Source organism: Podarcis pityusensis (assembly GCF_964106645.2).
Source record: "Podarcis pityusensis genome assembly, chromosome: 18".
Taxonomy (NCBI): domain Eukaryota; kingdom Metazoa; phylum Chordata; class Lepidosauria; order Squamata; family Lacertidae; genus Podarcis; species Podarcis pityusensis.
In genome coordinates, this window is record NC_138043.1 from 7,076,679 (window position 1) to 7,093,845 (window position 17,167).

A 17,167-nucleotide genomic window follows, 5' to 3' on the forward strand; every position below is an offset into this window, starting at 1 on the left:
GTTTATCACCGCAACAGCGACTCGCTTTGGGTTTTACTAAAGCAAACAGTCTAATTTGTCAGCGCCTAAATGATATCGCGGGTGGCGCTGTGGGTTAAACCACAGAGCCTAGGACTTGCCGATCAGAAGGTCGGCGGTTCGAATCCCCGCAATGACGGGGTGAGCTCCCGTTGCTTGGTCCCTGCTCCTGCCAACCTAGCAGTTCGAAAGCACGTCAAAGTGCAAGTAGTTAAATAGGTACTTCTCCGGCGGGAAGGTAAACGGCGTTTCTGTGCGCTGCTCTCATTTGCCAGAAGCGGCTTAGTCCTGCTGGCCACATGACCCGGAAGTTGTACGCCGGCTCCCTCGGCCAATAAAGCGAGATGAGAGCAGAAACCCCAGAGTCAGCCATGACTGGACCTAATGGTCAGGGGTCCCTTTACCTTTACCTAAATGATATCGAGCGTCAAAACAACTTGGCCACAATAAGGAAATTTTGCCAATGGTATGACTATTTTCCACCTTCCCATTTCGACTCTCTGGCACCCCATCTGCATCACCTAGCACTTCTAAAACATAGACACGATTTTACTCTCGCAAGATTGAATGTCGTGCCCTCGGCTGGACTTGAGGGACGTTTCCAACAGATTCCACACGGAAAACGCTTATGTCCCTGTGGAGATGGCAGTCGTGAATTGGTGGCGCATGTCTTCTGGGTTTCTGGGGGTTTTCCTGTTGTTATTCTGCCTCTCACAGCTACAATAAACCTACCATTAAAATTATGGACTGGTCATTTCTTTGTCGGGGGCAAACTTAGCAGGGGATCAAATACTTCCCCCCCCCCCCCCATCACTGTATGTTGCTTTGAATGTATACTTTACATGTGATTTTCTTCAGTAACGTTTTGTTCTGGGTTTTGGGGGATGTTTCAACGTGTTGCAAATCACCTTGAGATTTTTTTTCTTTAAAATACATAGTGGTTATAGAAATGAGGGGGCAACTATGGCTTTTGCTTTTAAATTTTTCTGAAGCTGTGGGTGGGAATGTATTTATGTGGTAGCGTCACCATTTATCGTTCCATGTCATTCTACAACATAACCGTACAAGTTTATTTTGACCTTGCACCAGGGGTTTGGTGGTTTTTTATGGTGTTTTGAGTTGCATTGTTCCTTCAAGAAAACTAAAAATAACAATACTAATAACAAAACATTCCTCTTTTCAATGCTCTTGAGCATGGGTAGGCAAACTAAGGCCCAGGGGCTGGATCCGGCCCAATCACCTTCTAAATCCGGCCCGTGGACGGTCTGGGAATCAGCGTGTTTTTACATGAGTAGAATGTGTCCTTTTATTTAAAATGCATCCCTGGGTTATTTGTGGGGCATAGGAATTCATTCATATACATTTTTCAAAATTTAGTCCGGCCCCCCACAAGGTCTGAGGTACAGTGGACCGGCCCCCAGCTGAAAAAGTCTGCTGACCCCTGCTCTTGAGAGCAACATAGACGAGACTTGCACACCGATTTTTATTAGCGCACAGGATATGGACGCAGCAGCAGCAGCAGCAAAGACACTAACAGAGACAAACTGTAAGATATATATATTCTGATTTATTCGAACTATTGCCCTTTTTCACCAAGGAAGAGAGAAGGTGGGCTTCTGTTGTGGTTATTAAGCTGGATTACGGAGGGGGGAGAGAAGGGGGGGGAATGCGCCGGTGTATTTATTTGGTCCTTTCTGGATGAAAAATGATCAGAGGAATCGAAACTTCTGTGATGGTTTTCGGACGCAGTCTCTCTGTGACAGCTGCCGCTGGTCTCTCCCAGATCTGGTGATGCACCATCAGACTGGAAACGAAGATTGCTAGGATGATAAACGGCGCCCCACATTTATTCCCCGCACCGCCGGTGACAATTCGTATTCCAAAGCAGAACACCAGAAACATCTCAAGAGGAGCTTTCAGGGTTTGTGGTGCCGAAGCACTGTGCAGTTTTGCAAATGCTTCCCCCAATTCCTACTCCAGCGTCGCACAGGAGGTCCCCACCCCTGCAAGAGTCGGCCAGAAGATCCGCTTGCAATGTCCCCGGCAAAGCACAGCACCTTCTAACAGGCATGGGATCTCGGCGATTCACAGCTCGTCGTGGGCCGTTTTGGCGACGATCAGCAGCTTGGAGAGTTCTGAGCGGAATTTACCTTCCTTGTGAGACACTGCAAAGGGGAGAAGACGACAGCAGGGTGAACAGAAGGGCAGAAAACACAAGGAAAGGCAGGATCACAGCTGTTCAACAGCGGAACAGTCTCTCCTTTTTAAACAGAGGTTGGATGGCCATCCGTCGTGTAGGATCACGCAGGTGGCGCTGTGGAGACATGATTTGTTCTCAGACCAAAGGGGCACAGGTAACCAATTTGCCCACAAGCAGTCTCTTGAGAGGGACGCGGGGGGCGCTGTGGGTTAAACCACAGAGCCTAGGGCTTGCCGATCAGAAGGTCAGCGGTTCAAATCCCCGTGACGGGGTGAGCTCCCGTTGCTCGGTCCCAGCTCCTGCCCACCTAGCAGTTCGAAAGCACGTCAAAGTGCAAGTAGATAAATAGGTACCACTCTGGCAGGAAGGTAAACAGTGTTTCCGTGCGCTGCTCTAGTTCGCCAGAAGCGGCTCAGTCATGCTGGCCACATGACCCGGAAGCTGTACGCCGGCTCCCTCGGCCAGTAAAGCGAGATGAGCGCCGCAACCCCAGAGTCGTCCGCGACTGGACCTAATGGTCAGGGGTCCCTTTACCTTTACTAGTCTCTTGAAAGTCCCATGGACTGCAAGAAGATCAAACCTCACTGTTCTGAAGGAAATCAGCCCTGAGTGCTCACTGGAAGGACAGATCCTGAAGCTGAGGCTCCAAGACTTTGGCCACCTCATGAGAAGAGAAGACTCCCTGGAAAATACCTTGATGTTGGGAAAGATAGAGGGCACAAGGAGAAGGGGACGACAGAGGACGAGATGGTTGGCTAGTGTTCTCGAAGCTACCAGCATGAGTTTGACCAAACTGCGGGAGGAGTTCCTGGCGTGCTCTGGTCCAGGGGGGCACGAAGAGTCGGACACGACTAAACGACTAAACAACAACACAGTCCCAGTAAGCAATTTGCCCACAAGAGGACAGAGCCAGCGTACGTTATCTGAGCTACAGAACAAGCTTCAGAAAACCGGCCACTGCCTAGGAGCCACAGATGTGACGGTTAAGCTCCCGTTCCCCATACATGCGAAAGGTCGGAAGCAACAGCCTTCTCCGGCACATCCCTTGCAACCGGTACACTGCCACCAAACATGGAAGCTTGATTGATAGATTGATTGATAGATAGATAGATAGATAGATAGATAGATAGATGCATGCATGCAAATTGCATTGATATCCCACTTTGCTCCAGTGAGCTCATGATGATATGCAGTCTGACTCTAAAAAAATATTTAAAAATCCTTACTCCACTCCAGGGAAGCAGTTTAGGATGCAACCCCAAAACCACCTACTGAGCTTTGAATTGGGTGATGAGACAATGGACTAAAGATTTTGGATATAATATTCAGTTAGAATCCTGGGAAAGGTTATGGAAGGAAGGTATCGATTTTACTGCATGCAGTGCACTTAAAAGAAACTTGTGAAAATGATTACAGATGGTATTTAACACCAGCTAAACTGGCTAAAAAGGGACGCGGGTGGCGCTGTGGGTTAAACCACAGAGCCTAGGACTTGCCGATCAGAAGGTTGGCGGTTCGAATCCCTGCGACGGGGTGAGCTCCATTGCTCGGTCCCAGCTCCTGCCAACCTAGCAGTTCGAAAGCACGTCAAAGTGCAAGTAGATAAATAGGTACCGCTCTGGCAGGAAGGTAAACAGTGTTTCCGTGCGCTGCTCTGGTTCGCCAGAAGCGGCTCAGTCATGCTGGCCACATGACCCGGAAGCTGTACGCTGGCTCCCTCGGCCAGTAAAGCGAGATGAGCACCGCAACGTCGGCCACGACTGGACCTAATGGTCAGGGGTCCCTTTACCTTTACCTTTAAACTAGCTAAAATGTGCAAGACAAAAACCAATGAGTGTTGGAAATGTAAGGAAAGGGAAGGTATCTTCTACCACATGTGGTGCTGAGCTCCTGCCACGAACGCTCTGGAGGCTTTGTCCGCCACAAGCAGCCCTCTGTACCCCCGAAGTAGTGTCATCAGCTCCTCCCACTGCTACTCACCTGCCGTTTCGGTCACCTGGAATTCCTCCTCCTTTAAGGGAACGTCACTGTGCCCTCCAACCGCAGCTGTGGACTGCAACAAGACAGAAGGTACTGAGACGGGCATGTCCAAAAATTTCTCTCCCGCCTGCTGCTCAAACTAGTTGTCACAGGAACGCAGACATCTGCTTTCCACTGATTCAGGGCGCTGGGTCTATCCAAGCCCAATGCCATCAACACCAAGTTTGGGGAAGGAACCCTTTGGACCGCCAGGTTTTTTGAGACTCCAATTCTTATCATCCCAAGCAAGCCTTGGCCAGTGGAGTTGTAGTCAAGCAATGTTTGGCAGAAGGACCTGACTGGCAGAAGGACCTGACTGGCAGAAGGACCTGAAGGTCTTTGCTTCCTTATTTGTTAGTTGCTTTTCTCAGTACAGTGGTGCCCCGCAAGACGAATGCCTCGCAAGACGGAAAACCCGCTAGACGAAAGGGTTTTCCGTTTTGGAGGTGCTTCGCAAAACGAATTTCCTATGTGCTTGCTTTGCAAGACGAAAATGTCTTGCGAGTTCCTGCGGGGTTTTTTTCCTTTCCCCCCCCCTTTTTCCCAAGCCGCTAAACCGCTTATCAGCTGATCGGCTAAGCCGCTTAACAGCTGATCGCTAAGCCACTTATCAGCTGATCGTTAAGCCGCTTATCAGCTGATCCTTAAGCCGCTTAACAGCTGATCGCTAAGCCGCTTATCAGCTGATCCGCTAAGCCCGCTAATACTGTAGCGCTAATCCGCTAAACCGCTAATGGGCTTGCTTCGCAAGACGAAAAAACCCGCAAGACGAAGAGACTCGTGGAACGGATTCTTTTTGTCTTGCGAGGCACCACTGTAGCCTAAAGTGGCTTCCCCCTTACTACCAAGCCAGGTTCAAGTCTGTTGTAATAATAGTAATAATTTATTATTTATAGCCTACCCATCTGGCTCAGTTTCCCCAGCCACCCTGGGCAACTCCCAACAGAATATTAAAAGCACAATAAAACATGCAACATTAAAAGCTTCCCTAAACAGGGCTGCCTTCAGATGTCTTCTAAAAGTCAGGTAGTTGTTTATTTCCTTGATATCTGATGGGAGGGTGTTCCACAGGGCGGGCGCCACCACCGAGAAGGCCCTCTGCCTGGTTCCCTGCCTGCCTGTAACTTTGCTTCTCGCAATGAGGGAACCGCCAGAAGGCCCTCGGAGCTGGACCTCAGTGTCCGGGCAGAACAATGGGGGTGGAGACGCTCCTTCAGGTATACTGGGCCAAAGCTGTTTAGGGCTTGAAAGGTTTGAATTGTGCCCAGAAATGTACTGAGAGCCAACGTAGGTCTTTTAGGACCAGTGTTATATTGTCTCGGTGGCCGCTTCCGGTCACCAGTTTAGCTGCCGCATTCAGAGCACATGGCAGTAGTCCAAGCGGGAGATAACAAGAGCATGCACCACTCTGGCAAGACAGTCTGAGGGCAGCGAGGGTCTCATCCTGCGTACCAGATGGTAGACAGCTGCCCTGGATGCAGAATTGACCTGCAATTTTGGACAGCTGTGAGTCCAAAATGACTCCCAGGCTGTGCACCTGGTCTTTCAGGGGCACAATTACCCCATTCAGGGCTAATCTACTAATCCCTGCACAACTTAGGTCCAGGGACTGCCCAAACCCCGATAACCCAACTCGATCACTACAGGGGTGGGGGAGGCTCATCTGATAATAGCAAGAGTCACCCCAATCCTGTGGAACTCCCTGCCAAAAGAGATTCAGCAGGCGCCTCCTGTGCCAACTTTCAAATGCCTGATGATACCTTTACTAGCCTACCAGACCTATGAAGGCCATTAAGAATACAATTATTTTCATATTGAGATATTTGTAGAATTTGGAAGAAATTCTTCCAGCTTTTCTTCTTTTTTTCTTTTCTTCTTTTTTCTCTTTTGTTCTTTTTAGATATATGTGTGTGCTCATCTGAAATATATATATATGTATGTATGTATTTAGGGACGCAGGTGGCGCTGTGGGTTAAACCACAGAGCCTAGGACTTGCCGATCAGGAGGTTGGCGGTTCGAATCCCCGTGCCGGGGTGAGCTCCCGTTGCTCGGTCCCTGCTCCTGCCAACCTAGCAGTTCGAAGGCACGTCAAAGTGCAAGTAGATAAATAGGTACCGCTCCGGCGGGAAGGTAAACAGCGTTTCCGTGCGCTGCTCTGGTTCACCAGAAGCGGCTCAGTCCTGCTGGCCACATGACCCGGAAGCTGTATGCCGGCTCCCTCGACCAGTAAAGCGAGATGAGCGCCGCAACCCCAGAGTCAGTCACGACTGGACCTAATGGTCAGGGGTCCCTTTACCTTTACCTTTACATGTCCAGGTAAATAAAACAGGAATCAAGGAGGAATGCAGAATGCATTTAGCAAATCCCGGAGCTCATAAACAGGAAAGGAAGGATGGCAATGAAAGATAGTATTTACCATCTCCTTGTAAACTCTCGACTGGACCTAATAGTCAGGGGTCCCTCTACCTTTACCTTTATGTATGTATTTGCAATATTTTGCTTATATTTTGTAATAATTATGTTTAATTAATTAATTAAAAAAGAATACAATTGAATAACTGTATTCAATAACTAAGAACAATTGGTGTCTGTTTTTAATATTGTTATGGTTTCTATTGTGTGGTTTTATTGCTGTAAACACTTTTGATATGTTTTTATTTGTATTTTTCTATGATGCAGCAGCATACAAACAAATAAATAAATAAATAAACACAATGAAATTTAGACAGGGCTGTTTCTACGTGGAGATGCCAGGGATCAAACAGGAGACCTTTGGCCAGCCCCCCCCCCCCACCCTAGAAACAGAAAAGACTTACGTAGGCCATGCCATACTCGATCTTCGCTCCTTTGACCTCGCCTTTAAACTGGGTGAAGAAGAGGTAAGACTTCCCTTGAGGCCTTGGACGTGAAAGGAAAGGACAAAATGTAAAGCCACAGCATTAAGAGAGGAAGAGGTTGTATGCGGGTTATATGTAGGGACGCGGGTGGCGCTGTGGTCTAAACAACAGAGTCTCTTGGGCTTGCCAGTCAGAAGGTCGGTGGTTCGAATCCCCGCGACGGGGTGAGCTCCCGTTGCTCTGTCCCAGCTCCTGCCAACCTTAGCAGTTTGAAAGCACACCAGTGCAAGTAGATAAATAGGTACCACTGCGGCAGGAAGGTAAACAGCATTTCCGTGCACTATGGTTTCCGTCACAGTGTCCCGTTGCACCAGAAGCAGTTTAGTCCTGCTGGCCACATGACCCGGAAAGCTGTCTGTCGACAAATGCCGGCTCCCTCGGCCTGAAAGCTAGATGAGCGTTGCAACCCCACAGTTGCCTTTGACTAGACTTAACCATCCAGGGGTCCTTTACTTATGCAAAGATGTCAGGCTGGGTGATTAAGAGGAGATGTTCAGGTGCTTAAACTAGGGGAGGGGAAGAGCAGTGCTTGTTGGCCTTGTCATCTTTGCTGCGCAGCCAACAGGCTCTGGCCTCACAGCCCTCCCCACACTGAACATGCACGGCAGGGAGCCCACCGTAGTCGAAGAGGTATTCGTGTGATTTAGAACCCGCCACAGTCCCAACCTCCGCAGACTTTTGCCCTGCGATCCACGGACAGTTGTGAAGCAGAGAAAAAGTGATGCAATCTACAGGGCGGGGCAACAGCAACAAAGACTTTATTTGCGTAGCCAACAGGCCATAGCATCAAAGGACAAACACCGACAAAAATACATTACAAATATAGTTACTGTATAATCTTATGGCCTATGAAAACCCTAGGTAAAAGCTGGATTATCATTCATCAATGACCCTCTGTCCCATAGGCGGCGGCCTTTTCTCGTAAATTGTTCCAGGTCGGTTAAGTAAATAGACCAGCCAAATTGAAAGATTATAAATATAAATGGTCAGGACAGGAGAAAGATAATAATAACCAGATGCAGATAAGTTAATACTCTCAGTACTTAAAACTTGGCAGATATAATAAAATACTAATAATAAAACATAATGATTATAATGATAAGATCCTAAGCGAGAAATTCGAGTGACGACACTGATGTCATTCAGATGGCAGCTCTCAGTCTCATTGCTCTCTCGATAAATTTAGCAACCTTCTCTGTTGTCGAGCTGTTCTGGTCAGCTAGGAGGGAGAACAATTTGGCTTCACAGGAGCAGCCCGGGATGGCAGATAGGAGTGGCATGATGGTCTCGTCCCTGAGATCTTTATACAGTGGTGCCTCGCAAGACGAAAAGAATCCGTTCCGCGAGTCTCTTCGTCTTGTGGTTTTTTCGTCTTGCGAAGCCAGCCCATTAGCGGTTTAGCGGATTAGCACTATTAGCGGCTTAGCGGGCTTAGCGGATCAGCTGATAAGCGGTTTAGCGGCTTAGCGGATCAGCTGATAAGCGGCTTAGTGGCTTAAGGGATCAGCTGATAAGCGGCTTGGGGAAAAGGGGGGGAAAGGAAAAAAAACCCGCAGGAACTCGCAAGACATTTTTGTCTTGCGAAGCAAGCCCATAGGAAATACATTTTGCGAAGCACCTCCAAAACGGAAAACCCTTTCGTCTAGCGGGTTTTCCGTCTTGCGAGGCATTCGTCTTGCGGAGCACCACTGTATAGGGAACAAGACAGGAGAACGTGTGACACAGTCTCTACGTAGCCAGCTCCACTGGGGTTTGTAAGCCCATCCCAACACTTCTCCTATCCCAAGGATGTCCAACAGGTCAATGTCCAAAAAAAGCTCAACAACTGTGGCTGATCCTCCCCCAAGAAGCTCAACAACTTTGGTCAATCCAATGGGTAGATCACTGCCAGTTTTTTTTATAGTGAGAGTAGATCGAAGTCTCTTGGAAGTTGGATGTGCCTGCCCTATACAAACCAAACCAAACCAAACCAAATCTTTATTATGGTCATAGACCAGCATAAAGGGGGGCTAAAAAGGTAAAGGTAAAGGGACCCCTGACCATTAGGTCCAGTCGTGACCGACTCTGGGGTTGCGGCGCTCATCTCGCTTTATTGGCCGAGGGAGCCGGCGTACAGCTTCCGGGTATGTGGCCAGCATGACTAAGCCGCTTCTGGAGAACCAGAGCAGAGCACGGAAACACTGTTTACCTTCCCGCCGGAGCGGTACCTATTTATCTACTTGCACTCTGACGTGCTTTCGAACTGCTAGGTTGGCAGGAGCTGGGACCGAGCAACCCCGTCACGGGGATTCAAACCACTGACCTTCTGATCGGCAAGTCCTAGGCTCTGTGGTTTAACCCACAGCGCCACCCGCGTCCCAAAAGGGGGGGTACAGTCATTTAAAATCTGAAAAATTATTAGTTTGTAAAAATCTAAAAGAAGCTAGGGCAGTCTAAAAGAAGGGTTAGGAACATTAGACAGATGTGGCAGAGCGTAAGAGGTTAGTATATACAAGACTACAGCTATCAGTCTACAGAGCACTCTGATGCGAGTGCTCCTTAAATCTAGTTTGAGGCACAGGTCATCATCGTCTGACGAATTTTGAGCGCTGCTGTGCAGAATCTGGCAACACTGCATGTTGCTGCAAGGTTGGTATCTGAAAGCAGCGAGAAGGTATAGAGTTGTCCTGTGCACCCTGGGTACTTATACAGTACAGTGGTACCTTGGTTTAAGAACATTTCTGTTTACAAATGATTCACTTTACGAACTCCGCAAAACCGGAAATAGCGTCTTGGTTTGAGAACTCCTGGTATGCCCCGCGGAGGACCATAAGGTCCACAAATGACAACACTTTGGAGGTCCTGAGCCTCAAGGTGGTTCGATTGGCCTCAACTAGGGCCAGGGCCTTTCCAGTACTGGCCCCGACTTGGTGGAACGTTCTGTCACAAGAGACTAGGGCCCTGTGGGACTTGACATCTTTCCGCAGGGCCTGCAAGACAGAGCTGTTCCGCCTGGCCTTTGGTTTGGACTCCGTCTGACCCTTATGTTTCCCTCACTTTAGGGTTTTGATCTATGGGCTACTTTTAAAATGAGGCTGCATTTTACATTGTATTTTAACCTGTATTTTAAATTGGTTTTTTTCTTAATATGTTTTAATTGTAATTTTACTGGTGTTAGCCGCCCTGAGCCCGGCTCAGGCCGGGGAGGGCGGGGTATAAATAATAATAATAATAATAATAATAATAATAATAATTTTTATTTATACCCCGCCCTCCCCAGCCAAGGCCAGGCTCAGAGCGGCTTACAAGCAATAATAAAAACAAGTTGAATGATTACAACTTAAAAACAAAATTAAAATACAACATTAAAATAATGAAACATTAAAATATTAAAATGTAGCCTCATCGCAGGAGGAGGAGGAAACGAAGAAAAGAAAGAGGGGGAGGGAATCAAATTGGCTCCAAGCCAAAGGCCAGGCAGAACAACTCTGTCTTACAGGCCCTGCGGAAAGAAATCAGATCCTGCAGGGCCCTGGTCCCATGAGGCAGAGCGTTCCACCAGGTGGCAGCCAGAGTTGAAAAGGCCCTAGCTCTGGTTGAAGCTAATCTGACCTTCTTAGGGCCTGGGACCTCTAGGGTGTTGCTATTTATGGACCTTGAGGCTCTCCGTGGGGCATACCGGGAGAGGTGGTCCCGTAGGTACGAGGGTCCTAGGCCGTGAAGGGCTTTAAAGGTCAAAAGCAGCACCTTAAATCTGACCCTGTACTCCACCGGGAGCCAGTGCAGCTGGAAAAGCACTGGGTGAATATGCTCCCGTGGCAGAGACCCCGTGAGGAGCCTCGCTGCAGAATTCTGCACCCGCTGGAGTTTCTGGGACAGCTTCAAGGGCAGCCCCACATAGAGCGAATTACAGTAGTCAAGCCTGGAGATGACCGTCGCATGGATCACTGTGGCCAGGTCAGGGCGGGAAAGGTATTATTACTATTACTCACCTCCAGATGGAACAGGAAAACAGCAGGTTATCTTCACTGATCCCAACGCTCATCTGCCATTTCTTGGAAGGGAAAAGGAGTAACAGTCAATCTCAGCATTTAGGCCAGCACTTACCTATCAGATAAGCAAGATCTGCCTATCTGATAAAACTTAGCCATGAGCAAACTGCAGCCGCTACTAGGAAAGCTAACCAACAAATTGAAATCAGCAGGAGACAAACAAAAGAGAATGTCTCCACCCCATTGTGGCTCCCTTTTATTACATACACAGCCCAACAAGACAACAACATAAACCCCACAACTGGGGTTTATTGATACAAATCAATATGGCTAATTTGACCCAACAACCTCCCACCCCCTCTCACACACAAATAAATCTCACAGCAATCTACCAAATTCAACCAATAATAATAATAATAATTTATTATTTGTACCCCGCCCATCTGGCTGGGTTTCCCCAGCCACTCTGGGCGGCTTCCACAAAGACCAAAAATACACTAAGATGTCACACATTAAAAACTTACCTAAATAAAATAAATATTTAAAGCTTCCCTAAACAGGACTGCCTTAAGATGTCTTCTGAATGTCAGATAGTTTGTTTATCTCTTTGACAACTGATGGGAGGGCGTTCCACAGGGCGGGCGACACTACCGAGAAGGCCCTCTGCCTGGTTCCCTGTAGCTATCCTTCTCGCAATGAGGGAACTGCCAGAAGGCCCTCAGCGCTGGACCTCGGCGTCTGGGCAGAACGATGGGGGTGGAAACGCTCCTTCAGGTATACTGGGCCAAGGCCATTTAGGGCTTTAAAGGTAGTAGTTGTAGTTTCCGGGTCACATTCAAAGGTAGCCCCACGTAGAGCGCATGGCAGTAGTCCAAGCGGGAGATAACCAGAGCATGCACCACTCTGGCGAGACAGTCCGCGGGCAGGTAGGGTCTCATCCTGCGTACCAGGTGGAGCTGGTAGACAGCCGCCCTGGATACAGAATTGACCTGCGCCTCCATGGACAGCTATGAGTCCAAAATGACTCCCAGGCTGCGCACCTGCTCCTTCAGGGGCACGATTACCCCATTCAGGACCAGGGAGTCCTCCACACCAGCCCGCCCCCAATCAACCATGCTCTGGGTTCCCCAATCTCTTTCACCACCATTGGAGACTATTAAATGAACAGATGAAGAACCTATTGATGTGACGCTGACATAAAACCCCACACATACACTACGGGTGGGGAGGAAAAATTATTTCTCCCCCTCTCCCAATGCCTATGGCAGTAACGCCTCACACCAAATATAAGAGTTTAGGAGAATGTTAACTGTTCCACCTTATAGAATTGAAGAGTGTCGCTCCAGCTTCAGAATTAAGGGCAGTAGCTGGGGGGGGGGGGAACCTATGTCAAATTGGCCTTAGGATTAACACAACTCACTTCGTTGGTCCCACCTTGAGCAGCATAGGTGAAGGTACAGGTGTAGTCTCCCTGAAGGAAAGAAAGAAACAGAAACGAGGGCTTTAAAACATTCAGCACTTTCTTCCATGTTACAGCGCTGGTTAACAGGTTATCGAGAGAGGAGCCGAGGAAAATGAACACTGAAGTGTGAATATAAAATATAATGAATCTATACAGTGGTACCTCGGGTTAAGTACTTAATTCGTTCCGGAGGTCCGTACTTAACCTGAAACTGTTCTTAACCTGAAGCACCACTTCTTTAGCTAATGGGGCCTCCTGCTGCTGCCACTGCGCCGCCGGAGCACGATTTCTGTTCTCATCCTGAAGCAAAGTTCTCAACCTGAAGCACTATTTCTGGGTTAGCGGAGTCTGAAACCTGAAGCGTATGTAATCTGAAGTGTATGTAACCCGAGGTACCACTGTAATATGAAAACTCTCCCAGAGCCAGTGTGGGGTAATGGTTATAGAGTGTCGGACTAGGGCCTGGCAGAAGCCAGGGTTCAAATGCCCTACTCAGCCATGGAGCTCTCTGGATGTGACCTGGGGGGGCAGTCGCTGCCTTCTGTCGGCCCAGCCCTACCTCACAAGGCTGTTGTGGGGATGAAATGAGGAGGGTTAGGAGAACCACGTGAACCGCCTTGAAGCTCCACGGAGGGAAAGGTGGGAGACAAATGCAATTACAGTAGTACCTCAGCTTAAGTACTTAATTCGTTCCAGAGGTCCGTTCTTAACCTGAAACTGTTCTTAACCTGAAGCACCACTTTAGCTCATGGGGCCTCCCGCTGCCACCAGAGCACGATTTCTGTTCTCATCCTGAAGCAAAGTTCTTAACCCGAGGTAATATTTCTGGGTTAGCGGAGTCTGTAACCTGAAGCGTATGTAACCTGAAGCGTATGTAACCTGAGGTACCACTGTACTGCAATAAGTAAACAAATACGTGCAATAAATAAATGCATTCACTGCAATAAATAAACGTAATAAATGAATGAATGCAATAAATGAATAAATATGCGCAATAAATGAATGCAATTACTGCAATAAGTAAATGCAAAAAATGCAATTGCTGCAATAAATAAGTAAGTTGACAATATGGACAGACTAGTTACATACGAACGAATTGCATATCGACGCAAATTAAGAATGGATAAATATGAAGAAATCTGGAAGGAGTACTTAAGCGATAAGGCGGAAAGTGTTGGGAAGTAGGTGGAGGAGAGGTGGGGAAATATTGTTGAAAGGGTGTAGTTATAGGTATATCAGTACTCAAAGCTGAATTGTTAAATTGCATTATTAGTGTTATTGTGGTTTTTGTTGTATGTGTTTTTGTGGTTGCTGCCGGTATTAAAAAAAAAAGGATAAAAATAAATAAATAAAATAAAATAGATGAAATCACTGCAATCAATAAATGCAATAAAAACAATAAACAAGCACCAAAACGAAACAATTGGTAAGACTGTGCTTAAAATTAATTAATTAGTGTTTCAAATATCACTGATATTGGAAACTGCTACATACAATTACTAAGAAATTCGGATGGAAGAGATTCGAGGAAGTCAAATACTATGTTTATGAAGATGGATGGTACTTAATTTTAATTAATTAAGTGGTAATATGTTGTATGTATCTTTTTTCTTTTTTCTCTTTTTCTTTTCTTTTTTGTTTGTCTTTATTATTGTTAATCTTTTCTTTCTTTACTATGTTTATCTACTGAAAATAATAAATATTATTTGGAAAAATTAATTAATTAATTAATTAATTAACAAACAGAAATGAGAAGCGCTCACACATCTAGGCAGAGAGTTGCCAAGCCCAACAGAACCAAAGTTTCCCCCTAACTACGGGTGCCGCGAAGGGACACGCCCCTCCCTCCCCGCAATCCCCGCCGCGAGGCCCCGCCCGGGGCTTCGCTCCAGCCAATCAGAGCGCTGCCCCGTCCCCCGGGTCAGGCGCGCCTCAGCCAACCAGCGGCCGCCACCTCCGCCCGGCTCTCACCAGGCTCTTCGAGAACGAGTGGGCGGCTCCGCCGGGCCTCACGTCGAACTCGGCCGTGCTTTGGTCCCCCTCGGCCCCGGCCTCCGCCGCGGGAAGAAGAGGGAGGAGGAGGAAGAAGGCGGCGGCCGTCGCCAGACCGTTCCAAAGCCGCCGAGCTCTGACCGACCTGGGCGCCGCCATCTTTGGAGGGGGAAAAAACCCGGATGGGCGGGGGCTACGGCGAGCCGCGGGGGCCAAACCGCGTCCTTCGCGTTGTTTGCGCAGGCGCCTGGTGTTTTCCTTGATGCCCCGGCGGCCATCTTTGAAGCGGGCGAAGGATGGTTAACCCTTTGCTGCCGAGTCTTTTTCCCCCACGTCCAAGAGCGCAAATAGAAAGCACGTTTCTTCTCCATTCTGCAATCGGAATTGTAGCTCATGAATTCATCATGCGAAAGGCTGGGATGGATGACTCCCTAGCCGGAATTAAGATTGCCGGAAGAAATATCAACAACCTCAGATATGCAGATGACACAACCTTGATGGCAGAAAGTGAGGAGGAATTAAAGAACCTTTTAATGAGGGTGAAAGAGGAGAGCGCAAAATATGGTCTGAAGCTCAACATCAAAAAAACGAAGATGATGGCCACTGGTCCCATCACCTCCTGGCAAGTAGAAGGGGAAGAAATGGAGGCAGTGAGAGATTTTACTTTTTTGGGCTCCATGATCACTGCAGATGGTGACAGCAGCCACGAAATTAAAAGACGCCTGCTTCTTGGGAGAAAGCGATGACAAACCTAGACAGCATCAACAAAAGCAGAGACATCACCTTGCCGACAAAGGTCCGTATAGTTAAAGCTATGGTTTTCCCAGTAGTGATGTGCGAAAGTGAGAGCTGGACCATAAAGAAGGCTGATCGCCGAAGAATGGATGCTTTTGAATTCTGGTGCTGGAGGAGGAGACTCTTGAGAGTCCCACAGACTGCAAGAAGATCAGACCTCTCCATTCTGAAGGAAATCAGCCCTGAGTGCTCACTGGAAGGACAGATCCTGAAGCTGAGGCTCCAAGACTTTGGCCACCTCATGAGAAGAGAAGACTCCTTGGAATAGACCCTCATGTTGGGAAAGATGGAGGGCGCAAGGAGAAGGGGACGACAGAGGACGAGATGGTGGGACAGTTTTCTCGAAGCTACCAGCATGAGTCTGACCAAACTGCAGGAGGCAGTGGACGACAGGAGTGCCTGGCGTGCTCTGGTCCAGGGGGTCACAAAGAGTCGGACACGACTAAACAAAACAAAAGATAGTTTCCTGGGGAATCCATGTACTTTGAATGTATGGGGGCTGGGCGTGTGTGTAAGATTTTCTTCAGCTATTATTAGTGATGATTGTTTATTTGGATTTGTCTACCTGTCCTGTTCTAGAGGCTGAAGAGGGGTGGTAGAAAACAGTACATTTAGGCCCAATGCCTGCCTGCCCCATATTTGAAGATTTTCATTTTAAAACACGAAAAGATTTTTAAAAATAAAAATTAAACATAAGGCAACCAGAATGGTTCGCAGGGTTCCAAATGATGGAACGTTTGGCAGAGAAATGAATTAAGTTGCATGGACTGTTTTGTTACCAAAGGATATATACAGTATCTTCTTTCACAAAAGGCTGCTGAAATAAGGAGGTGTAAAGTGTTCTCAAGGAATAGCTTGGCTACCCAGGGAAAGCAATCAGAAAGACAGCTGGTTTTCTTCCTCTCCCTGTATAGGCTGGAGATAGCGAGAGCCAATTCAGACATGATTGCTTCTATTTTGGACAATTTATGTTGGTTTATCTCTGTGCGAATGGGAGCAGCCGCCGAGACCATATAACACCGGTCCTGAAAGACCTACACTGGCTCCCAGGACGTTTCCGAGCACAATTCAAAGTGTTGGTGCTGACCTTGAAAGGCCTAAACGGCCCAGTATACTTGAAGGAGCGTCTCCACCCCCACCGTTGAACCCGGACACTGAGGTCTAGCTCTGAGGGCCTTCTGGCGGTTCCATCACAGTGAGAAGTGAGGTTGCAGGGAACCAGGCAGAGGGCCTTCTTGGTAGTGGCGCCCGCCCTGTGGAACGCCCTCCCGCCAGATGTCAAGGAGATAAACGACTACCCGACTTTTAGAAGACATCTGACGGCAGCCCTGTTTAGGGAAGTTTTTAATGTTTGATGTTTTATCATATTTTTAATATTCTGTTGGGAGCCGCCCAGAGTGGCTGGGGAAACCCGGTCAGATGGGCGGGGTGTAAATAATTTATTATGATTATCATTATGTATATCCAATCTTTTCCTCCAAGGAGATGGGAGTACATGCATCAGCCCTCTCCACAACAACCCTGCGAGGTGGGTTAGGAGAGAGTGGTTAGCCCACAGTCACCCAGTGAGCTTGATGGCCCATGGAGGATTTGAACCCAAGACTGCCTCGTCCTAGTTTGACCTAGTTTGTGAAGACTGGGAGTTTAACGGCTGCACAACAAGGATGCTGGTAAAGGGGACCCCTGAGCATTAGGTCCAGTCGTGACCGACTCTGAGGTTGTGGCGCTCATCTCGCTTTATTGGCCGAGGGAGCCGGCATACAGCTTCCGGGTCATGTGGCCAGCATGACTAAGCCTCTTCTGGCGAACCAG

The 17,167-nt window shown here is 48.0% G+C and overlaps 2 protein-coding genes across 2 annotated transcripts in view; one reads left to right on the forward strand and one right to left on the reverse strand.

Annotated features, from left to right (window-relative positions):
• TNFAIP8L1 (TNF alpha induced protein 8 like 1) overlaps positions 1-17,167 on the forward strand; it is a 166,871-nt gene that overhangs the window by 14,628 nt on the left and 135,076 nt on the right. The window lies entirely within an intron of this gene.
• MYDGF (myeloid derived growth factor) lies at positions 1,566-14,745 on the reverse strand. The gene is made up of 6 exons (XM_080989293.1): positions 14,540-14,745; positions 12,527-12,577; positions 11,107-11,168; positions 7,055-7,136; positions 4,199-4,271; positions 1,566-2,183 (listed from the first exon to the last, which is right to left on the reverse strand). Exons 1-6 carry the CDS (start codon positions 14,717-14,719, stop codon positions 2,104-2,106), a joined length of 528 nt encoding a protein of 175 aa, XP_080845419.1. The 5' UTR covers positions 14,720-14,745; the 3' UTR covers positions 1,566-2,103.